Source organism: Triturus cristatus, chromosome 9 (genome assembly GCF_964204655.1).
Source record: "Triturus cristatus chromosome 9, aTriCri1.1, whole genome shotgun sequence".
NCBI lineage: Eukaryota > Metazoa > Chordata > Amphibia > Caudata > Salamandridae > Triturus > Triturus cristatus.
Window position 1 is genome coordinate 670,826,024 of NC_140592.1, and position 26,066 is coordinate 670,852,089.

Sequence of the window (26,066 nt, forward strand, 5' to 3'; positions counted from 1 at the left end):
ACTCTTTCTAGGGCTCCTTTTTTGTAGCATGACGAATGCCTCCTTCCTGAGTAACTGAAGATTGGAAGACAGAGATTTTTGTGGTGGATAAGGAGGTGGTACTGTGACAAACTGCAGGGTATGGCTATACTTTATTATATCCAGGACCCATTTGTCTGTGGTAATTTTTTGCCATTGACTGAAATAGCGTGAGAAGCGAGCTCCTCTGGCTGGAATGATAGGGGAGAGTGCAGCAGGCGCTGGGACATCATCACTGTTTCCAAACAGTATCCCTGGACTGTACAGGTTGTTTACATCTTGGTTGCCTGGAGTATGCAGCATGTGATGGAGCACAATATGTCTGTTGATGTTGGTAAGAAGGGCGAAATGAGTGATATGTCTGAGGTTGGTCTTTCTGGTAACTCCCATGAAATGAATAGGTTCCTCTACCACGGGCTCCGCAAAAGGGGGCCTTACTGTATTGGAGCATGGCCAAAGCTTTTGCAGTCTCGGTGTCTGCCTTAATGGCCTGTAAGGAGTCATTAATGTGCTTACTGAAAAGCGCATTGCCATCAAAAGGCATTTCTAGAACTTTACTTTGCACCTCAGGGCAAAATGTGGTTGCCCTCAACCAACCTTGACGTCTAAGGACGACTGCTCCAGAGAGTTGATGAAATGACAGGGAAGCCACATCCATGGACATGAAGGATAAAAATCATTTGTTCCGTGTATTCACACCATGTAAAGTTAGCACAATGTATCTATGACGGTATCTTGATCGCATAAACAGCTATTGATATGTTCTAGAAGAAACATTATTTCTTTCGTTTCTCACTGCACGACAAAAGGGCCGAAAACCATACTGTAGCCATCTTGGTCTGTGATAGAGTTCAGCACTATATAATATACATTTGTTTATCAAAGTTCAAGATTCACACAAAAATGAATTATCCCAAGTCTTCATTTCTTGAAAAAAAATATTTTCTTCTTTATTTTTCTTTAAAATGTTTTCTTTATTTTCAAGAGGTCAAGAGATCATAGCCAACGCGTTTCGTCTCACATCGAGACTTCTTCGGGGCTTGACAGTAAGATATAGCGTGATCTCATCAATTCTTAAGTGCTTCAAGTTTTCTAGATTTCTCCAATATTCCAGAACCTCTATATGGTACACAGTGTCCGCAATGGCATGGTGGCCTATGATGTCCGTTCGTCGTGTTTTGGATGATCCAAAACACGACGAACGGACATCATAGACCACGTTTCAGATCATGTGGTTTCCTTTGCCTACCATCTTCATGATTTAGTTCGTACCAGCCCCAAGACAGGTTAGTTGTATTTACGGCCGAGGCCCAAGGTCACATCTGCTGTAGGGAGTATCAAGCAAATTCCTTCAGGCCCTGGGACGAAAAGGGAGTCACCATGCCGACCTCCTCTGTATAGATAGCAACCCTTTGTGTGAGACTGAAACTGAACACTGTATAAGCTCATCCAGGAACCCATGGACTAACTGGTATTTTTCCACTTGTATGGCTTTGTATGCTGAATCTGTTATTTATATAAGTGTGGTTTTGTCAAGGAGCCAGCAGTCTTCCTCGGCGCACCTGATGGGTGAGGATCGACGAGGCTCCTCTATGTAGAGTTTTGCTTTGGCCAATAAAACGTTTGAACCTTCTCCGTTGCCAACTGACTGTTATTTAGAAAGGCTATTGCAGGCCATCGGTAAGTGTGGCCCTTGGGATTTTTGTTAAGTACTTCAGTTGGCGACTTTGGTGGGACCCCGTGATAGGGTCTCTTCCTCCCCCCGTATTCGGGTGGTAGGATTGAGGGTGTTCTGATCGGGCGGGTGGGGGAGAGGGATTTTATTTTTTCTTTCTCCCTGATCGATACTTTTCTTTGGCCACGTCCACTCCGCACTCCCGATCAAGGTGTCCTCTGCTGCTAGTAGCCCTTCACCGGGGTCCTACGGGCTTAACCCAGGAGCTGACCGTGTTGGTCCCAAGAAGTTGGCAGCGGAGAACTAAAGTCCGTACCTGGGTGCACCCGGTGAGTAATTGGTTTGTTTTGACGCACGCTTTTGAGCGGTGCATTTGGAACAGTTAACTGTACTTTGATTTGGGGGTCATGAGTACCCTAGGAGAATTACGGAGGTCTTGCAGGGTGGTCCGGTAGGGACTGACTGTAGAGACTCCACGGATCTTTTGTGATTTAGAGACACTGATCAGATGCCTAGTTGTTACCTGTGTGTAACACAAGGCCGGACTGTAATTGGGTAGCCGTGAGACATACCTGAGGTGATGCTCGCACCACATCAGAACAGTCTCAGTGGTGAACCAAGGAGGTCATAGGATGGTCTGTAGTCCAGTCCGTGGTCGCACCTGTCTGACTGCCTCTTGCTAGTCTTTTTGGCAGACTGCTCGTTGTGATTCTGTCGGTCCGGTATTTTGAATAATTCTCCACAAACGGGAGTCGACGGGCTCGGTTCGTTTGTTTGGATGCATCAAGTTTGAATAAGTAGGTTGAGTTTGAACTGCAGAAAACGTTATATAGAAAAAAATCAATATGTGTTATATGTGATACAAGAATTTGTTTGTACGTTATTGGTGTTTGTCTGCTAATTAACATGCCGTGCTTCAGCAAATTGAATTGTTTTGGTTGTTGTTGTCGGACGAGTGGCTCTCGTCTGGCCGAAAGTCAGCCTGCCCCGCCGGAAGGCAGTCCTAGCCATTATATGTACATAAAACACGGAATAGTTCCTTTATTGTTTAATACCTTGTGGCATAAGTATACCAGAGGTAATGAAGAATTGCAATGGCCAAAAACGGGTTCCTTTGATGAAAAGAAAATTGCCTTCTTACAGGATCAGTTACTTTCTAGACGCAGTAGGCAGTCTATGTTTGAAGCATTAAACACCTGGCAGAAGGAATCTAAGCGAAGGCGAATGAGAGAAGAGAAACTAGCTAGAGTTAAAGCAGGGCAAACCGTTACTCAGAAGGCTGTTGCCTACGACAGAGCCCGAACAGAAGAAGGGATTGAATGTGTGAATCGTGAGTTTAGATTACAGGTCGATAAAAGTTACGTGGCTCGGCCCGACGCTGAAGATGAAATAGGAGATCTATTGGACATGCGTCCACCACCCCCATATGTCCCGCAACGGTTATATCCGGCGGTACCAGATGGCCCGGTATCAGCCGTTGCCCCTGCGCAAGTTTCAGCTGTGACGACGGTAACTCCTGCTGCGTCGGCACCTCCAGCCCCTCCCCTCCTTACGCCTCCAACAAATTTATCCCGGTTGTCCTCGTCTGTCTCAGAGATTATGACTTTATTGCCCACTTTGTTGTCGTCCGCGGCAGCTGAACCCCTTCAGTTGTCACCCGGGTCAACACATTCTCCACATGTGTTGACCTCTTCCTCAGCGAGTGCGACTCCTTTACCAGCTGTCTCCACTCCGGTACATCCGCTCGGTTTTCTTGAGGGTAAGAAACTGTTTACCCGGTCAGCCTTAGGATTAGAGGAAAAGGAGGTCATTGCGCAACAAGCGTCACAATGGATGCGACAGCCTATTTATACTTTGTCCGACATATGGAGCACTATGAAAGACTATGAGCCCGTGATGCAACAGCATGCGTTAGACCATATGGCTGCACACCTGATATCATTATGGGAACAGGTTCATGCAGGGGGGAAGGATCCAGCAATATTGTATGATATTCATGACCAAGCGCATAAATTTCACTTAAGCCCGGAGGAGGTGTACAGAAAAATTGGAACAATGGTTAGTTATAGAACTCGACTTTACTCTGCTGTTCCTGCGGGCTCCACACATTTCCCACTGCGTGAAGTTCACCCTATTTATCATCCAGAAATTACTGAAATTGTAGATGCAACGGGGGCGGTTATCCGCCCGCGAGTAGATGCTCGTTTTCAGGAACAGTGGGTGTACACCCCGTGGAAACGCAGTGAAGTGCTGTCATTAAACGCTCATTTGCCCGATCCTAGGAAAAATCCTACAGCATATTATAAAGAACTTACTGAAGCCGCCTCATCAGCGGTAATGACATTGGCCAATATAGAATTATTCTTTGCTGTATTAGTACCAGTGGATATATGGCGTCAGGTACATGACCAAGATCATGTGACTGAATTTGGGGGAACATGGGATCAATTGAAAGATTGGGATAGAGATCGAAAACCAGGAGATAAGCCCAGGGCTGAAATATTAACGTTACCTGACAAAATAATTCCATACATGCATTCGTTAATCCCTCTTAGAAAAGTTGATTGGGATAAATTGACAGCGTGCCGACAAAAGAAAGATGAGTGTGTGTCGGATTTTTTCACTAGATTTGAAGGTGTTTTTATTGACTTCAGCGGACAAGACTTATCCAAGGAGGGCGGCATACGTTGGTTTGTCAATAGGTTTGTAACTAATTTACTGCCTGAAATTTCGGCCTGACTCCAGGCAGCAGAAAGTACATGGACGACGTCTACTCCTTCGATTATATTAAGCATAGCTCAATACTATGAGCACCGAGAGAATGAAAGTAAGGATAAAACGGAAAAGAAAGCAAAGGATTTAAAAATGCGGGTCCTGTTACAGCAGGTTGAGAGAGGCCGTGGAAGGGGTCGGGGAGTGCCGACTTCTGCTCCACGAGGGGCGGGCCAAGTACAGGATGGAGGAAGAACTGATTTAGGAATAAACCAATGCACATTCTGTAAACAGGAAGGACATTGGCGTTCTCAGTGTCCGTTGTTATATGCGCAACACAGTACTATGCGGGTCCAAGGGAGAGGACGCAAAGGTGGTAATCGGGGTGGACATACAAGGCAGGAAGAGTCTGGACAAGGTGGGAATAGCCAAAACTATTTTGATCATGGTCAGGGAAAGCAGTACTTCAACGAAGAATGTGTCAGCGATGCATCGGCAGGCTATCCCCATGCATAGGATAGCCGAAGGCAGAGTGGGGGACGTGTGTCAATTCCTAAAGATCAAAACAGACCTTATGTTAATGCACATTTAATGGGGGCATCGGGTAAGTTTCTAGTTGACACGTGAGCTATGAACAGTTCTGTTTCACATGCCCTTGTCCCTGGGGCTGCTCTGTCTGGCCAGAATAATGTGTCCGTAGGTTTCTCAGGAACTCCGGTGGTGTGCCCCATTTCCCAACCTCTTTCTATCACTCTGGGCCCTATTTCTATTGATTCACCATTTCTTTTGACGTCGCAATGTGGAGAGAATTTATTAGGCATAGACTTATTGAAAAGGTTATATGCTCCTATATATTGTTCCCCAGATGGTGTCTATTTGACTATTCAAGCCCCTTCGGTGCAGTACTTCTCTAAGACGGACACCTTACCCCCCGAATTTGCGAAAATCCCGAAAACACTTTGGGCTACAGGAGACACTGATGTGGGTTTGTTGAGGATACCCCCAATCTCAATTACCTTGAAACAAAATGCTCGTTTACCAAAAATACCGCAGGTATAAAATTGTCCCTGCGGGTGAACGAGCCTTGTTGTCCATTATTCAGGATCTGATCCGCTCTGGGGTGGTGGAGGAGACAGCCTCCAATATGTGTAATATTCCCATTCTTCCTATTCTTAAAAGGGCTCCCGTAGATTGCAATCCTGATTATGTAGATACATATCGTTTTGTGATTGATTTGCGAGAAATTAACAAGATTGTGGTACCTCAGTACCCCGTGGTGCCTGATATAACCACCATATTAACTATGATTCCTCCTACAGCTCAATATTTCTCTGTGATTGATCTGAAAAATGCTTTCTTCAGCATTCCCATTCATCCTGATAGCCGATATCTTTTCGGATTCTCATTAGCTGGTTGCAGCTTCAGATTTTGTCGCGCTCCCCAGTGCTATACAGAAAGCCCTAGTATTTATAGTCAAGCGCTCAAAGCCTTATTGGATACTCTAATTTTGCCCGATGGTAACGTACTGTTACAATACGTAGATGATCTATTGGTGGCTTCGGATACTTAACAGGGTTGCCGGGATGCTACAGTTCAATTGCTGCAGCATTTGGCAAACCATGGTGATAAGGTATCCTTGTCTAAATTTCAATATTGTCGACTGGAGGTGACTTATTTAGGTCATCTCCCGTCGAAGGAGGGTAGGCGTCTAACTTCTGATCATATAACAGCTATATCTAATATGTCTGTTCCTTGCACGCAATGTGATGTCCGTGCTTTTCTTGGCATAACCTCTTATTGTCGCCAGTGGATTCCTAACTTTTCCCTTCTGACTAAACCCCTACTATATCTGACAACTAAGGATGTGCATGAACCTTTACCTTGGACTGTTGAATGTCAGGATGCTTTTGTCTCTCTGAAATCTGCTCTTTGTTCTGCTCCTGTGCTTGGCACTCCTGACTACCGGAAGCCTTTTACACTCTATGTGCATGAGGTGGACGGTTGCTCGCTGTCTGTGTTAACACAGGGTTTTGGTGGTAAGCAAAAACCTTGTGCATATTTTTCGGCAGTATTGGACAATGTCGCCAGAGCACTTCCCAGTTGTCTAAGGGCCACGGCGGCTGTTGCGGTGGCAATTCGACAATCAGAAGGGCTCGTCCTGAATACTGACCTCACAGTGATGGTGCCTCACGCTGTGGATGTATTATTAAACAGGACCAAGACGCAGCACTTAACTAGTGCGCGTCTTACAGGGTATGAATTGATCCTGTTTGCACCCCACATCACTATCAAAAGATGTGCCACTCTGAATCCTGCCACGTTACTACCCCTCCCTTCGGAAGAGCAAAATCAAGACATACATGATTGTATATTTCGGACAGAGGAAGAAACGAAGGGACGGATAGACCTGACAGACACTCCCTTATCTGATCCACAAGGGGAGTTATATGTCGATGGCTCATGTTTTAAGTTACCGAATGGCACTACCACATCCGCCTATGCGATCACCACTCTCCAGACTGTAGTCGAAACAGCTAAAGTGTCTTATCAATCTGCCCAGGCTGCCGAATTAGTAGCCTTACTTCGAGCTTGTGAGTTAAGTGAAGGCTTGAGAGTAAATGTCTATACCGATAGCCAATACGCTTTCGGTGTAGCACATAGTTTTGGTAGGTTATGGGCAGAAAGAGGTTTCCTTACTTCGCATGGTCAGAAAATAAGGAATGGCCCATTGGTTCTGAGACTGCTGACTGCTCTGACTTTACCAAAAGAAATTGCTGTTGTTAAATGTAGCGCTCATAAAGCTGTAATCAATGCTGTAGGCAAAGGAAATTCATTTGCTGACAGAATCGCTAAAGAAACTGCCCAGTCAAACACCACCTCTATGTTTGTAACCAGTTCATCGAGAGGAATGGTAGAAACAGAAATATTCAATAGCACTATGGATAGTGTTCGAGAAATACAACAAGAAGCGACCCCTGAAGAGCTAGTACATTGGCAATAGCAGATAGGGAAACTAGACGAAAATGGATGTTGGATTGACCTGTCAGACAAATGCAGGTGGTTACTGCCAAATGCATTTGTGAATGTAATAGTATCCATGGCACATGGCCCTGCACATATAGGTGTTAAAGGTATTTGTGCAGTACTATATCCTGTGTGGTATAACACCAATATCAGTAAGACTGCAACACATTTGGTCCAGAACTGTATGATTTGTTTACAGCATAATCCAGGAGGTAGTGTCCCTGTTCTGAAAGGTAATTTTGCGCCTCCTACCTTACCCTTTGAGGTGTTACAGATGGACTTCATTCAGTTAGAGCGGGTCAAAAATCTCAAATATGTCCTAGTAGTGGTTTGTGCGTTCAGTAAATGGGTGGAGGCATACCCCACCAAAGAGAATACCGCTCTAGCCACAGCCAAAGCTTTAGTAAAGGAATTTTTTCCTCGCTATGGTTTGCCACGCGTAATTTGGAGAGACAACGGAAAGCATTTTAATGCCAACCTCATTGAACATATTTGCAAGGGCCTATCCATTAAACAAAAATTTCACGCTGCCCGCCACCCTCAATCAACGGTGGGATTCTAAAGTTGAAATTGGCTAAATTGCAAGACACCACAGGGTTGAAATGGCCTAATCTCTTACCCCTAGCTTTGTTGTCTGTGAGAACCACTCCTCACTCTCGATCTGGAATATCGCCGTATGAGGTGATATTTGGTAGGCCCGCTAATGTTTGGGGTGTACCGAGACAGAAATCCTTTAGCGATATTGAGTACCCCATGTTGACAGATTATCTTTACGCATTAACTAAAGATCTTCGTTCCATTCACCAACAGATATCGGCGGTATTGCAGCCTCTGCCAGAGGGTCCTGGACATCTTCTTGAACCTGGACAGTGGGTCCTGATCCGGAACTATCAGCGAAAATCGAGTCTGGATCCACGATGGACCAAACCTCATCAGATACTCCTTTCCACCAGAACGGCTGTTAAGGTTGAAGGGAAGCGGCACTGGATTCACGTGTCACACCTAAAAAGAGTTCCTCTCCCATTGCCGGATGACCAGCGGGATCAGAGTGAAGGGTTAGTGCATGAAGGTGAACAGCCCACTGAGGATTTGCCTTCCTCTGAAGCCCGAGGAGAAGTGAACGGGCGAGAGGAGGGAGCTGTGAGTTCCGAAACGTCTGCAGCAGCTCGCTCAACCACCAGTTCTGCTCCCGGAAATACTGCATCTGATCAGAAAGAGCACACATCCAGTATTTTGTCTGATCCTACTGTGCCTACTCTTTTTCCTTATCCCAGAACCCCTGGTCATGTTCGCTATAACCTGCGGCCCCGACAAAGAACACTGGACTGAACTAGAGAGCTCGGAACTTTCAGTAAAGCTCTGTTCAGAAAGAAAATAGAGACATTGATTGGTTAGTGGGGCCCAGGTGGAATCCTTCAGTAAGAGTTAAGTCAAGTACAGCTCCAACGCGAGAAGTTTTTGCATTTTTCTTTTTATATATCCTTTTTATGAACGATAGGAGTCTGCCTGTGAGGCTCTAAAACGGACACAGGAAAGAAGCACCCTCTGGCAGGTTGGACTGCAAGTAAACTTATTCCCCTTAGATTATATTTGAACTTTTAGCAAGAATGTATACTTTTGCTCGCTTCGTTCCCGAAGAGGAGCGACCTATAGCACCACGTCCTTTGCACCCATATATGCCTATGTTTTCTACTTGGAGTTTGCGTATCAAGATAGTATTCATAACTATAATAACTATATCACTAGTGACATGTTTAGGTGTGTTCATTTATTTAGAATGTCGTCACCCTGTGCACACCTTTATAACTTCTACTCCTGTTCCTGAAGAGCATAGTTTTCATACTTTCGCCCCGCATAAGGAAAGACATCGTCAGACATATGTAAAGAATGCCTTTATTGAAATGTTGCACCAGACCCATAGCTCGACTAATGCTACAAATTGCTGGGTCTGTGGCCTCCTCCCCTCGGTTATGCACAAACATTACCTTTTTATTTCAATGCCCTTGTCATATCTAGGCAGTTGTGAAGCCTGGTTTAAGTTACTGTCAATTATATATACGCACTATACTGTTGATGAGCACAGATTTTCAGAAAAGGATTATGAAATGATTCTAGCATATATAGAAGTACATCAGGGATTCACTCCGAATGAAGATGGTACAGATGGTACTCTAGACCCAACTGCTTGCATGAATGAGTATACTGAATATGCAAATGACACTTGGTTAAGGGATGAAGTATTGGATTTTATGTCTTTCAATTTCACTGAGTATTCTAAATATTTTCAGGAACGAAATGTATCAGATGATAAGGTCATTCCAGTCCCTGTATTGAATGCGTCATCTTCCTTTTGTATACATGGTACTGGTCACCTATCAGTTGGGTTTAGTAAATGCAATTATACGTACAGGTTCCGAACATTCAGCAGCCCACCAATGCTTACTCCTCCAAATGTGTATTTTGTATGCGGGGAAAATGCATACACATGGCTCCCCAGAGGATGGTCAGGTAGATGCTATTTGTCTTTCCTATACCCACCAGTCTATATAGCCCCTTCTAACTATCATAAGACCCATTCACTGAACCGGCGGAGTTTAGGGAAGAGAGCTACTACGGGGGATGCCACTGATCAGACAGATACCCCGGCACAACACTTTGTGGACATAATGAAAGGAGTCCTGCCCATATGGGGACCCATTTTGACTAGTAAAGAAATCAGAAGATTATCTAGAGTAGTAGAGGGAGTAGTGAATATCACTGCAGGACTACTAACTAACATAACTGTTGAGCTTGAAGCGACCAGGCTTGTAACGCTTCAAAACCGTATGGTTTTAGACGTTATCTTAGCTGATCGTGGAGGAGCATGCAGAGTGATTGGCAGTTCTTGCTGTGTGTATATACCTGACTCCGCCCCCTCGGTGCATTTATCCATTCAAAAACTGCACCGATTAGCATCTGAAATTCATACAGATACCGTTACTTGGTCCATTTCTAGCTGGTTCTGGGGCCTCTTTGCCACTTGGGGATGGAAATTACTCATGATCCTTTTGGGTATAGCAGGTTTCCTTTTCACCTGTTGTGTCTGCATAGAATGTGGACCTGCCTGCTGTTCTTATTGCACTAATCGACTTCTTCTTGCCCTTCCCGAATCCAAACCAAACCCAGCAAAGATAGGCACTCAGTTCAGAGTCAGAGTCAGAAACAGCTTTATTCGATTTTAAAAACAAAACCATAAAAGCACACATATATAACATTTCATTCATGGCAAAAGACAACAAACTTTAAAAGACAAAATGTTACCATTTAAAAATAATCTAATTCATGGAGATCCTGAATCTTATAATAGTTTTAAGAAACAATGACACAGAAGAGATAAGAAAATCATCATCTAACATTTGCAATCTGACCAACGCCACTCTACATTGCCTCAACCCTAACTTTTTTAAGACGGGTCGAAGAATACTTTTCCTTGGTTCTGAGTAGTATTTGCAGAAAAGAATATAATGAAGGGAAGATTGAACAGAGACCTGATCACAGGGACAAGGAATAAGTTCCTTTAGCCAGCAATTCTTCTCAGGGAAGGTGACTAATCTAAAAAAGATATCTGCCCTGAAGCGAGACAATAACATTCGGGAATAACAACTAGGGACTAATTTCAAGTATGGCTGAATACCTTGATTTTGAATAAGTAAATGGTTGGCCATAACAGAACTCTTGCATTTCTCTGACTGCCAGCGTTGCTCTGTTAGGAAATGCAGGCACTCAGTTAGTACAGAAGGAAATATACGACATGATGCAGATAGATGAAGGCATCTTTGAAGATTAAGTTGGTATTTTAGCTACATTGTGCTAAAAGGGCCGATCTGAAGGATAAAAATCATTTGTTCCGTGTATTCACACCATGTAAAGTTAGCACAATGTATCTATGACGGTATCCTGATCGCATAAACACCTATTGATATGTTCTAGAAGAAACATTATTTCTTTCGTTTCTCACTGCACGACAAAAGGGCCGAAAACCATACTGTTGCCATCTTGGTCTGTGATAGACCACGTTTCAGATCATGTGGTTTCCTTTGCCTACCATCTTCATGATTTAGTTCGTACCAGCCCCAAGACAGGTTAGTTGTATTTACGGCCGAGGCCCAAGGTCACATCTGCTGTAGGGAGTATCAATCAAATTCCTTCAGGCCCTGGGACGAAAAGGGAGTCACCCTGCCGACCTCCTCTGTATAGATAGCAACCCTTTGTGTGAGACTGAAACTGAACACTGTATGAGCTCATCCAGGAACCCATGGACTAACTGGTATTTTTCCACTTGTATGGCTTTGTATGCTGAATCTGTTATGTATATAAGTGTGGTTTTGTCAAGGAGCCAGCAGTCTTCCTCGGCGCACCTGATGGGTGAGGATCGACGAGGCTCCTCTATGTAGAGTTTTGCTTTGGCCAATAAAACGTTTGAACCTTCTCCGTTGCCAACTGACTTATTTAGAAAGGCTATTGCGGGCCATCGGTAAGTGTGGCCCTTGGGATTTTTGTCAAGTACTTCAGACACATTAAGGATCTCCGAGGCAGATCTTTCGCCTTCTAGAAGAATCTTTCTCGCCTCTAGTCTCTTATCTTCTGGAAGGAGGTCCACATATGGAGCGATATCAAACCACATTTGGCGGTCGTATCTGCCTAATATTGCTAGCGAGTTGGCCGCAAACACAGTAGTGCCTGAGGTGGTGGTAAACCTCTTGCCGATGTTATCAAGGCGCCTCCCTTCTTTATCAGGTGAAGCGGTGATAGGCGCTGAAGGATTCCTTGACCTTCATTGTGCAGATTGAGTTATTACAGAGTCTGGTTTCGGGTGTCCTACCAGACAAACTGGTGCATCATCAGGAGCCTTTTATTTTTTATGTATTCTAGGCAAAACTGCGATCACTATAGCAGGTGTTCTCATGACTTTCACACCTTCCTCCCAAATATGATCTATTATAGGGATTGCTCTCACAGTCTTCCGAGATTGGTCTTTAAAATCGTAACGAAAGCAGTCAGATTGCTAAACTGTCATCGGCAACAGAAAGCGAGAAGTTGCTCTCGCCTTCAATGCGTGGAAACCACCAATGTCCTCCAGCGGAGAATCCGCTGTCTGAAGAGATGGGGAAGCAGTTGTTGGAGGTTATGTAATCTTCCTGCTCATTGCCAGATGGCCTTGGACCTTGAAGTTCACCTTCCTCTACATCCACATCATCAGAGGTGTCATGCTGTTGCGGAGGTACAACCTTATCTGTTGCTAGTGACATCGTAGGCGAAGACTCAGACATGCGTGGCGGATAGGGGGCGCACTCGAAGGAAAACAACTAAGATAATCATGCAACATGTCTTGCAATTCTTGAACTAATGCCACAGGAAGGTGGAACATAGGTTCACAAACAGATTCCATGTATTGTATCTTTGCAGGTGGAATGTTAAAGCCCTGCTGATAATAACCCTCATAGTCATCTTCATCATAGTCCAGATACTTGGCGTGAAGCTGAGAAGGAATGTGAGCAGGGCCAAACAGGTCATCTTCATCAGACTCATCCAAGAATGTTATAGGAGGGAAAGGCAAAAATCAGTGAAGGATTCTGAAGAAATTGCCTCGTCGACGGGGTCGTCGATGAGAACGTCGTCGGCAGATAGAGAGGTGCAAGTTGTAATGTCGGAGGGATGTTTGAGGCTCGGTGTAGTATAAAGCGTCAGCTTCGTAGACGGCAGTGGTGTCTGTCGTCGACAAGGACATAATGGGAACTGATGATGAACTTATCGTCGCCATCGCCATTGATGCAGATACTGTCGTCGTCGTTGCGGTTGTCATCGACAAAGAGGTGGTCGTCAACTGAACAAACGTTGCTGAGGATGTAGACATGGACGAGGAAGTCATAGGTGGTAAGGGTACCTTCGCCGCCACTACAGGCATACTCGGAGGAGCCGCCGTTGACAGTGCATCAGAGACCTTCATCGACAATTATTTCTTTCGACAATTAGATCATCGACGGCAATGGAGGGGTAACATGCCCCACAGGTGATTTCTGTATTGACGGGGACCTAGAGGACGGTGCCGTCGACGACAAAATCTTTTTAGAGACTGTAATCTTCACAGATGGCTCTGAATAGTGTTTTTTCATGTTTTGAGGTCATATGGGCTTTCTCCTCAGCAGGAAATGGATGCTTTCCTTTTCATGAGAGACCTGCTGCTTCTTTATTAATCTCAGGAGATTCTTCTGACCTCCCTCCTTTTAGATTTTTCCAGAGAGGTATGTGAGGCAGAGCTTACCTCATCATCAGAGACTAAATCAGATTTACTTTTAAGTCTCCGCAGCCGAATCAACAATCTACCTTCTCTATCTTTAAGAGTTTTGGTTGATAAAGTTCTACAAATCTTGCAGTCCTTTACCTTGTGCTAGGGGTACAAACAGTAAATACAGTTCTTATGGAGATCTTCAGATTGGAGCGTCTTCTCACCACAAGTTCCACACTACCTGAGAGACCTTTCTTTGAAGAATCTGACATTTTCTAGAAGATATCTGGTAGTTTTGAAAGAAAAAAAACTGAGCAGAAGTCAGGGAGACTCCCTGTCACACAACGTGCGATAGAAAATCTGAGAAACTCAGCCTCTCCTGGGAGTGTTCTACAGGGTGCTGTCACCTGATTGGCTATTACTTAAGTTAGGTTCTTTTTTACAAAACAAAGTAGATAGGCCATTGCAGTGACTGTTCATTGCATTGTAGTCTATGATAGTATTATCTACAGCTTTTATAAGAATACTGTGGGACTCCCACTACGACAACGGGGATGATTCAAGCATATGAATCTATGAAAGATCCAATAGTGGAGAATCAACGATTACGGTCTATAGGAAAGTAAGATCTGCTTTCATGCTCACCCCCAATTCTTGCTGCTGTCATTATATTTTTCTGACTAGTCTGACCAGGATCCTACTAATCAGGACCCCACTCTTTGTGCTTCCTCCCTAAATTGGACATGGTGAGTACTTAGGTACAGTACACTCCATATTGGCTACTGGTGTACCCTGATAAGTCCCTAGTATATGGTACTAAGGTACCCGGGGCATAGGTACACCAGGGGTCTCCCATGGGCCGAAGCGTGTATTATGCCACCCATGAGAGACCACTCAAAGCGGGACTCCAGGCTTGCCATTGCAGCCTGTATAAGCTGGTGCTAGTACCACTTACAACCAATATAAGTTTCCTTATATTTGAGGTCACTGCACTTAAAACCTTTAAGTCACCCCTAAAGGCAGGCCTTTCAATCCTGAAGCCAGCGTGCCCGGTTCCAAGTGTGAGGGTGGCCCTGCATGAGCAGGGCGCACCCCTACAACCTTTGGAGTCCATTCTCCCAGCTTGTAAGTGCATCAGCCATTAGGATATATAGAGTGAGCATGCATCATTACGCGATGCCCACCTCTAAACTGGCTGTAACGAACCCTGTCATGTATGATATCACACATGTTGGAATCAAACATCATACCTCCACACTGTAAACTGTTTGGGAGGTATGATTCCATGCACTGTAAAGCTCCTCCAGGAGGCCCTCAGTTCTCCTTGTACCAGTCTTCCAGAACCAGACAGCTAATGCTGCTGCTGAACAGAGACATGTTTCTGCCCTCCTGCTGCTGTGCCAAGCTCAAGCAGGGGAAGGCAGAACAATAGATATCCTGTCACCTCCCAGACAGGGTTTAGTGTATTGGGGCAAGGTTGGGATGCTTGCCAGTACCACTGAATCTGCTTGAAGGGCACATTTGTTGCCCTCCTTGCATACTCCAATTCAAACCAGTTCAGGGAGCCATTGGCTCCCGCTCTGGCACAAAACTGGACAAAGGACATGGGAGTATCCTCCCCACTGTCCGGCCCCTCCTCTGGGAGGGACCTCTGAATCGCCCCAACCCTTTCCTAATGGTACTTAAGAGCTCACTTGTGGGTGGGTCCCTAGATTCGTGGTTGGACAAGATTCTGATCACATACCACTTCAACTTTGACCGTCTGGGCACTCTGGACCTCACTGGACTTCGCGTTGGGAACCGAGACTGCAACTGGGAAGACTCCTGCTGCTCCTGGTCTCGTCGTCCTTTAAGTCTGCTGCAAAGTCTGTGCTGGTGCTCCATACAGGTTCTTCACAAGGACTGTGGACATCCAAGATACCCGAAAGAATCTCCCTTGGAGTGAAGGAAACACTTCCCTGTATCTGCAGGAACTGCAACACAGCTGACCGATCTGCTGATCCTGGGCTCCCCCAGACTTTGAAAGGCTCAGAAACACAAGTGGTGGTTCTGGAACTCCCTCGAGGCCTCCACTGTCTTCTCACCGAGTTTGAGGCTATTATCCCTCAACAGAACCGCTGGAATAGAGCCCCTGTGCACTGTGTCGACTTGCTGTTGCCAAAGCTTGTTGATTCTCTCCTCCAGAGATCTTCTGGCTCCAAGAAGCTCCTCCATCCTGTTCTCGAGATTTTTGCCTGCATCACATCCTCTGCACCGTGGGCCTTCATCTTTTGGTGAGCTGCTCAAGGTCCTTTTGCGACTCCTGTGCCTCTGGCCTGTGGGTCCTCTCAAGGGTCTTCTTTGGCTCCAGTGGGCTCCCCTCCTTGCTCGGGCCTTCTCTGACTTAGTCATGGTGAGTCACTTGGACCTTGCTGGTCCCCACAGTGCACCATTTTCGTCGACTACATTGTTTGCCGCTGCCAAGGCTTGTTGGTTCCCCTGCCGGACACTGACCCCTTGGCTTTCGACATCCAATGTGGGTCAGCTCATAAACAGCATCTGGGCTTCCACAGCATCGCCTGGTCTGCACAGCTGCAGCTCCAAAAGCCACGTCAAACTCTCCTGCATCCCGACATCGGTGGGCATTCGTCTTACGTGCCGACTGGTCACTCCTGAGTGGCATAGACTCTGTCCCCTCTACTTACAGGTTCTTCTCACCTTGAATCCACCGTTGGGTTCCACCAGACTCCTTCATCTTCTTCCCCAGCAGCATCTTTCCTGAAGTCCTCCATTGTGGTCTATGGAGGTTTCCGACATCACTTGACACCTATGTACCCGGCTTCCCTGATGTAGGTATCCTGGTTCCTGAAGTATCCACTGGTGGAGTAGCTCTCCAACATTCCATCTCTTCAGGGTCCGCTGGGAAGGGTCTTTTTTCTTGAAAACTGCAACCGCGACTTACCTATTGACTTGTGTTGATCACATGGTCGTGTTCAAGCTCTGCACAAGGCCTCCCTGGGGTTTCTGGGTACTTACCTTGGGTGGTTCCTTGGATCCCCAACACTTCCACGTTGTCTGGGTCCAGTCTCGACTTAGGTATTGGTACGCATACCACTATTTTAGTATATGGTTTGGTCTCCCCCTGGAGACCACTATGTATTTGTGCTACTAATGTGCTCTATTTCCTAAGTATTGCGTTTGTATCTTTGGGAAGGAGATAATACAAGGTGTTAGTGAGTGTTTGTAATAAAATACATATTTCTATAACTACACCGTGTGATTCTTTTTCACTTAACCTATACCATAAGATTAAGTACTGGTAAAACAAGCTGCTTTACACTCCTTCTGGACTACACATGAAGGCTGCTCTCCACAGCTACCACTTAGAGAGCTTTCAGAGGTTGTCTAAGACCACTAAAATCACCATAAGGGTTGTCTGGCTTAGTACAGGGTGCTACACTTACAAAAGTGAGCACCATATACTAAGCCAGCCTCTCACACTCTCTAGACCTCTCTAGACCCGTCTAAGCCTGAAAGTTTTCGCCCCATCTCGCTGCTACCTTGGCCGGCAAAGTTGACAGAGGCCCATGTCAATCTGGCCCTGTCGGAACATCTAGCCCGGACCAACGCCCTGGATCCTACACAGAACGGTTTCCGTGCTGGTCACAGCACGGAGACCGCTCTCCTCGCAATGGTGGAATATCTGCGTGCTAGGTTGGATGCGGGTCAGACGGCGGCGCTGATATTGTTGGATCTCAGCGCCGCCTTCGACACTGTATCTCATGGCATCCTCCTGCATCGGCTTGAGGAGATCGGTGTCAGTGGTCTGGCGCTGCAGTGGTTCCGCTCCTTCCTGGACAATCGTTCCTTCTGTGTGGCCATTCCTCCCTTTTCGTCCAGTGTCCAGCCTCTGGCCATGGGGGTTCCGCAAGGGTCTTCGCTAAGTCCCACGTTGTTCAATCTTTACGTGAGACCGCTGGCTGATGTCGCGAGGCAGTGGGGCCTTACTTTGGTCTCATATGCCGATGACACTCAGCTGGCGGTTACCCTTAGCGGAGATGTCCACCAAGACGCCCCCAGGTTTCAGTCCGGTCTGAAGGCGGTGGCTTGCTGGCTGACAGAAAACTGTCTCCAGCTTAATGCCTCAAAAACTGAGGTGATGGTTGTTGGGAAGAAAGTGGAGCTCTGGGGCGATCAGTGGTGGCCTTCTGAGCTGGGCCCCACTCCGACCCCTGTGTCGGAGGTGAAAAACCTTGGGGTCTGGTTGGACGCTGGCCTTACCTTTATAGGACATACTAAAAAAACGGCAGCCTGTTGTTTTGGTCTATTAAGAGGTCTTAGACCAGTCCTTAAATACTTTGATGCCCCTACCAGACAGCTTGTAGTCCAGGCTACTATCATCTCTCGCCTGGACTACGCTAGCTCTCTTCTGGTTGGGGCCAATCAGGCTGAGTTAACGCGCCTACAGCGGGTTCAAAATGCTGCGGCTAGGGCCATTGTTGGCCTTCCCAGATTTTGCCCGGTGGCGAATGTCCTTCGCTCTTTGCATTGGCTCCCTGTAAGGAAGCGTATTCTTTTCAAGGTCCTTTGCTTGACTTTTAAGATATTAAGAGGTATAGGCCCTGAAATCCTGTCCAATCTTGTCTCTTTCTATGTCCCCACTCGTAGCCTCCGATCTCAGGGCCAGGCCCTTGCTGTGGTCTCTAGATTTAGACTCTGTCGGATGGGGGGTCGTTCCTTCAGCGCGAAAGCTGCACTAATTTGGAACACCCTCCCAGTTGAAATCCGTCAGTTAGACGATCTGCTCTCTTTCCGAAGAGCCATCAAGACCTTTCTGTTTTAGTTGTCTATCTTAGGCGTCCCCGTTTCTGTTGTGTTGTGTTCCTCCTTGTCTGTGCGCCGGGACGCTCCTTCGCTGGAGTAGCGGTGCGCATAATAAATCAATTTAACATAACATAACACTGTCCCTTATACATTCACAAGCCATAAGGTAGTCATGCTTTAATGTCAGAAAGAGTAAGTAATTTTGTCTGTTACTCTTAGTCCATACACTCTCTCATTAGTAGCTTTTGAGTATCCCTGTCCACCTCATTCCTAGATAGGAAACTGCTTTGAAAGATATTTAATACAGATATTTTGTGCACCAGTTCCTTGTACACATGCGTCACACGTGCTATGCCTCATGCCTGCCCCTCTATGTGCCTTAGAAATTTCCTTTTTATTTGATACGCATTTTTTCTCACCAATGGCAGAGGGTTCATCAGGAGGGCATAAACACAATGGGAAGAACTTGTAGACTAAGAGTAACTGAGTCTCCATACTGGTAACTTTAGTCTAGTCTTATGCCCTGGCTCTTTCCTGTTCTCCACTAGTGGGGAGATTCAACAGATGTTGAGAAAGTGAGAACGAGCACAAAAACGGCAGCAGCATCGGGTAACTTAGGGATAGGCAAACAGCTTGCAGGGAAATCTGTGGACAAAGCTACATTTACAATTCCTTTAGGAAGCAGGGGGATGGGGGGGAACGAGAAAAAAACCTGGGCTGTTTACATTTACATTCTCCCATTCGTAATACACATCACAATGAGCAAATGAGACACTGTAGGAAGACCAGGGCCAGCACCAGGAAAACTTGTTCAGATCCTGGCAACTCTAAAGTCCCTGGCTGTTTTTGCAGTCAGTAGAAACACACTACTGCCGAGCTTCTACCAGACTTTGGGTGGTAGTTAAAAAAAAAAATTGAAATGTATGGCCTAACACACCCCCATTCTTAATGATTGCCCATCCTTGCTCGCCAAAGAATGATCCAATGACAGGGAGGCTCCCCATGAACTCACAGGAAGGGACTTCAGCGTTGCCAGGGGTCTGTAAATTTTCAGCGGTGCTGCTCCTAGACATCCTACAGTGTTTAATTTGTCCACTGTGATGGGTAGCTCATGCAGTCATTGAGAATGTGTTTCTGACAGGCGCATGCATGGAGAATGCCACTAATGCTGCCTTAGTCCTGGTGGAGTGTACCCTGCTACTGGTTATAGACTGGTGTGCATGCAACATGTACCAGTAGGTGATGTCTGTCAATGGTGGCCCGGGCAGCTACTTGACTGGCATCATTGGCCTCTAAGGTCCTGAAAAGCCGCTCCAAAGACCTAAAGTCTTCGATTTGATATATAAAAGTGCAATGCATGACTTATGGCCAAATCATCAAGAATATCCTCATCAGAACAGGAATGTGGGATGAAAAAAGAGTAGTTCCTCATGCAGGTTGATTTCCAGGCAATACGTTTGCAATGCACAAGGTGTGGGGGGCTGCGGGGAGAGCCCTGAGAACCATTGCAATTCTTGTGAAAAAAAGTGAAAGGCTCAGCGACACAAAGGGCCTGAAGCTCACTTGTGCACAGGCTGACTTTTTAAAAGGAAACTAAATCTGCAAGATGCCTTTGGTTCAAAAAGCTTCTGCATTAGCCAGGCAAGATCCTAGGACACCGCAGATCCGCTTACTGGAGCAAACTTATTGTGTGAGGACAGTCTGGTGCCTTTTAAAAACATCATTAACTATAGATCAGGTCTCCCCAGACCTAGCTTCCATGGGGACAACTTGGGAGCGGGGCCTGGACTTGTTGCATCATTCCCACACCTCATCCAATGAATGAGGACAATGCGGGAAACTCACAGAATATTTCAACTTCTTGGACTTCTTATTGGACTTACCTGAAGAAGTTCAGGAGTACGACAATGACTGGTGCAAGCGGGTCAGAGAGCAGTCCCAGGACATTCCTCATGAACGGGACCTGGAGCATAAGAAGTCACATGTCAACCGTATAAAAGCATCATGGCCTGCTCATGAATGGTCGCCAGATTAATAGCTATACAATCTAGTTAGGCCATGGAGTCGTGGTCCTGCTTCAGGCACCAAAGGTACACCAAGTGGGGTTCTGTTACAGACAATTGCATGTGACAGACACCACAAGGTTTAAAACCAGTAGGTTATTTAGGAAACATACCCCAGAAAAGATGGAAAAAAGCACACTGGTGGAATTTGACAAACAAGTCTAAACAAATCAGTCAAAAAGAGCCTAATGGGGCGTTGTTCTGGATCACGTTGATGGCATGGAAAAAAAGGAACTGAGGTCAGTGCTCCCGGGTGGCATCTATCTAGGCACCATCCACGGTATGTCTTGCGACGATGACGACACGTGGAGTGAAATGACGCCGCCTGCCGGCGCGCAAGAGGACTGCTCAAAAAACTTTCCGGATCTAGTCTGCCGCCATGGGACTATTGCTAGGTAAGGAATCTGAAGCTAGATGTCTCTATCAGATAGCTGCAATCCTCATAAGGGAGACTGTAGCTTATGAATGCTGTCAAACCAGTTGTATTTAGTTGATTTTTGGGAGAATCATTCAGGTGAGGGAAAAATTTGAACAAAATGGGAAAGCAGGAGATGACTATCACCACAACCTTGAGAAGACTCGAACCAAAAGAGAGCAAAATTCCTGAAATGTAAACTTAGTTTTCTACCACAAACAGGAGGTACTTACTTTGGGAAGCTCTGTTGGAAATATAAAGATACACATCCTACAGGTTTAGGAAGAAAAACAGTCTTTCCTCTTACAATACTGAAGAATACGCTACAGGCACAACATAAAACATCACCCATTCCAGCACAGGAATTATTTTTCTGGCTTCTTACTGATGGAGAAACTGAATTTCTCAAAAAGAGTAAAGCGTAGCCCTATTTTCCAAAATACAGACCCCAATCGTCCAAACTAATTCTGTCAAAATTTGATGGGACACAACCATCCCTGGATCAGAGTTAAGACATTTACAGAACAAGAAATAGAAAAACAACGGGAAATGTTCCTTTAGACTGGAAGTCGGCTTTGATCAGGCCTAACCAAAAAAGGCCAATTTAGTTTCAACTGATCTTACTAACTACCGTCCAATGTCGCTACTTCCTTTTGCTGGAAAAATGCATTCATAAGCAACTGATATCACACCTAGAATCAAACTGCATACTAGACTCATCCCAGTCGGGCTTCAGACCGCTTCACAGCACAGAGATAGCGTTGCTAGCAGTCACTGACTATATCAAATGCTCTCATGATGCAAATGTACCTACAATGTTGGTTCTCCTAGATCGGTCAGCAGCATTCGAAAGGGTGTCTCACCCGTGGCTTCTTGACTGACTACAGGAGATCGGGATTCATGGTATGGCTCTGCAATGGTTAGGTGACTTCCTGTCAAACAGATCCCAAATGGTCCCTCTTGGGCCGTACAAGCCCAGAACTATGTTATTTGACTATGGGGTCCTTCAAGGCTCCTGCCTCAGCCCTACGCTTTTTTATATTTATATGGCCCACCTCGCCATAATAGTCGGAGATTTTGATTTTGAGATTGTTTCATACGCTGTCGACATGCAGCTGCTCTTCACCTTTGGAAACAATTTGTCCAAATCAAAAGCATCTTGTTCCACCAGGATGAAAGCTATTGCAACCTGGATGTCGAAAAACAGACTTCAGCTTAACCCCACAAAAACTGAAATTATGTTATTCGGACAAGCCCAACTTCTCTGGGCTCCTGACTAGTGGCCATCAGAACTGGGTTCTGCCCCGGTACCCAAACTAATAGTAAAAAATCTGGGAGTCCGTCTGGACCAATCCCCTTGTATGACAGAACACACCTTGGACATTACAGGCTCTTGCTTTCATATGTTGCGTTTGCTAAGAAGAGTTTTTCTTTTACTACCATTCTCCTCAAGGAAAACACTTGTCCAGGCGCTGGTCATCAGCCGTCTGGATTATGGCAAATCACTTTTGGCCTCCATAAATGAGAAGTTGCTCTCTAAACTTAAGGTAGTTCAGAACACCGCCACACATCTTGTATGTAATTTCCCCCCGTGGCACGACAACTTCCCCTCTTTTTCTGTCCCTGCAATGGCTATCGGTGAGAAAGAGAATTATTTTTAAGATCTGCTGTTTAACCCACAATGCCCTCCATGGACAAGAGCCCACGTACTTAGCCTCTAAACTTTTGTTTTACACCCCTTCGAGACTTTTAAGATCTTGTGACAAGGCCTGTCTTACAGTCCGTTAGTTCAGAAAGGCCGGGGCAGAATGCAGATCATTCTCCTTCCTTGCCCCTCTCCTCTGGAATAAACTGCCTATGTAACTAAACACCTGTGAAAATCACTCTCACTTCAGAAAGCGCTCACCTATTTTAAGAGTGCTTTTTGCCTGCTACCCGTCGTCTTGGTGCCAAGCCGAGATAACCCTCTGGGGGTGATTCGAGCGCGTAATAAATTAAAATAAAATAACAAGAGGAGGTGCATCTGTGTGATCCTCTCCCCCAATAGGAACGATAATACTGCTGAGCTGGAGCTCAAGCTTCTTAACTTATTGTATAGAATGAGTGGATAAATCCTCGAAATTTCATACAGTGATGGAGACTAATTTGAGAACCTAGGCTGTGGATTTTTTGTTTAAATTGCCCTAGCGAATAATAAACTTCTTCCCCCACCTAATTGCTGGACGACAAGTGGCATATCCATGAGCTGCTCCTGCACACCCACAGAACAAGCAGTCAACATCACTAACGCGTATTTGTGGAGTACTTTGATAAAGCAATCAGCCACATCAACTCTGCGTAGGTCTTTCACAGGAGCCATATCCAGGTCATCAACAATTTCCGCAGTCTGTCCGGCGAAACTGCATAATGGCTGTGCTGTCATCTCTCACAAGTAACGGTAATATCCACCAATAAATCTGCTTGTGCTGCATACTCAGAATTCCAGAAGTAAACAAAAAAAGAATAAAAAAAATATTCAGTAAGGGGTTTCCAATCCAGGGCACTTTCGCGAAAGGGAAAAGTATTTTGTTTCTCTAAACTAGCCTGTACTGCGGGACTTTCTGAAGTAAAGGCGGCTTATAAGGGTAATAGTCCTGAAATGAACTCACTCTTGCAGAAGAAATATTGAAAATAACTTATTTATTTAGTGGCTCTAGATCTTCCATAAATGAGGTGTGGAAAAAACATACTAAAGCTCCTGGCTTCCGTGTGTCCTTTATGAACTTGCTACACCACTTCTGTTCCAAACTCACGGCTCTACAGCGGGGAAGACAGCTCCGATGTTGTGTCAAAAAGTTCTGAATCCACTCAAATGTCTGAAAAGGTTTCACATAAGGAATCTGTGGGCACATGTACTGTTTGAATTATACATTTTATGGTTGAATAATTTTATTAAAGTGTAACGTAGAACAAAAAAGCTCACCTATATCACGGAAACTGGTGAGGTAAAAAAAAACAAGAGGGTGGGAGAGGGGGTGGGAGAGGCAGGAGGGTAGCAATTCGGGACTAGGGAGGAAGGAGGAGGGGGCAGAGGTGGGACCTCCACATGGGTAATATCACCAAAAGTCTGGGAAGAGAGTTAGTGCCATTGGTTGTCTTCTCCGTCACTTGGTGCACCCCCAGGGTAAAGGTGTGTCACTGTTGGATGGAGTGCTGTGAGCCGAAGGACATGTAAGCAGATGGGACATGTGAGCTCTCGGAATTCATCCACCAGATACTGTAAACAGGGTGTACAGGTATTGTCCAACTGTGGAAGTGTGTTCTCAACGGAGGCAGTTAGTTTCTCCATGGCCAGTAGATCCAATACTGTGTGGAGCCACTCAAGGTGGGTTGGAACTCTGTCTTTCCCACAGACAGACAGGAGGACCGGTTTGGCCGTACAGAGAGCCAGTGTAATGGCCTTCCCTTTAAGGGATCGTAGGTGGTAATGTCAAAACATTGGGTAGACCCAACAGGATGCAACTGGGAAAATGGGGGAGTTTGGTGTCCAAGTTCTCATTCATATCCTGGAAGACTTTTTCCCAATTGCGTTTTAATTTGGGGCACTGCTAAAGGAGGTGAGTGAGCGTTCTAGTCTCCCCACAGTTATGCCAGCATTTATCAGAGGCACCCACCCTCCACTGTGCCACCCTAAGGGTCATGTAATACAAATAGTGGGTGACTTGGACTAGAGTATCTTTACCAAAGATGCTTTGGGCAGAGATACAGGCTCCGCCAAGGACATACGGTCATTCTTTGTGTGTGAAAAAGCATTCCAACTGTAATTCCCATCTCCTTTGCACCAGGCATTTGAACGGGGGGGGGGGGAGGTCTTGTTGAGGAAACAAAAAATGTCAGACAGGAGTCTCTTATCATCAGATCTTGTAATGATCCATTTCTCAAAAGGTGTGCGCTGCCTACCAGTGTGAGGGTGTACGACAGGGTTGAAAACTCAGTGTACAATTGTTGAGTACCTCCATTTCTTGCAGTTCGGGAGGCCATGGAAATTAGACATTTTAGCAGTCTCCTTTTTGTGAAGTTCCAGTAATGCAACAGCAAACAGTGTTGCAGGTTGTGATTGGACTGTATGTGCAAAGCTGTGTGTGAATCGAAGTACTAGAATAAGGGTGCTACAAGACTGGATTTTGATGCAATGGTACTAACCTTTCTTATTCTTCTCTTTAGTAACGACTGTCATGGACATGGTTACAGATGGCTGAGTCTCTCCACTGTTGGGAAGGCGGGACACCTGCACAGATCGGAATGAGCTCTTGAGTGTGTTCTTGGAGCTCGCATCTCGTTTCTCTCCTTCTTTCTTCTTTTCCATGGTGTGAGCCAGCCAGTAATCAACCTGTAATCCAATCGCTTCACCACCGTGAGCCGTAGTTGCATTCCTAAAAGTGAAACATATTGATTTTAATGCCGACAAGTATAATGTAACTTTTTCAATTAACAGAATATTCCTGACATTAAGATACCTCCTAATACCATCAACATTTATCTCTTGTAGTCAGTAGAATGACTAGAAAGAATGGATAAGTTACTGTGAAAGATGAAAAATTAATTAGCTCCTTTGGCGAGTGGATAAATTAAAGTGAACCATAGTTTTGGATTCATTTCTGTGTGTAACCTGCTTAAAAATAAGATGTGCTCATTTATATGCCAGCTCTACATTACACAAATAAGTTAAGACAAACTGTCTGAAATTCTGCAAGAAATGAATGAACAGAAAATATAAAGTGTACGTGTCAGTTGCTGGGCCTTGCTCAATTCTTATATTTGGCTCTCTATCCTACATGTGGGTACAAAAGCCAGTTCAACGAGTCGATTCTTAGAAATAGCTCTTTCAAAATTAACATGTCAAACTGTTCTGATCCTGCTTTGATAAATTGTTTGTTCTTGGCAAATCTCATGTGAGGAAATTATGCGTAGGGAGCTGAAAGAACGAACATCTGATGACCAGATCAAACAATGTATGTTTGATAAAGACAAGATAGTAGGCTTGGATTGTGGGTCAGGGAGCAGGGGCATCGTTTAAATAACATATTCAAAAGATGCTCATGCCATGGTGCA

At 45.4% G+C, this 26,066-nt stretch overlaps 1 protein-coding gene across 2 annotated transcripts in view; it reads right to left on the reverse strand.

Annotated features, from left to right (window-relative positions):
- The window catches only part of PACS1 (phosphofurin acidic cluster sorting protein 1), a 1,493,664-nt gene that overhangs the window by 85,469 nt on the left and 1,382,129 nt on the right, over positions 1-26,066 (reverse strand). For both annotated transcript variants that reach the window (XM_085625739.1, XM_085625738.1), the window contains one exon: positions 25,158-25,387. In XM_085625739.1, coding sequence (XP_085481865.1) covers positions 25,158-25,387 — 230 coding nt within the window. The remainder of the gene's footprint in view (positions 1-25,157; positions 25,388-26,066) is intronic.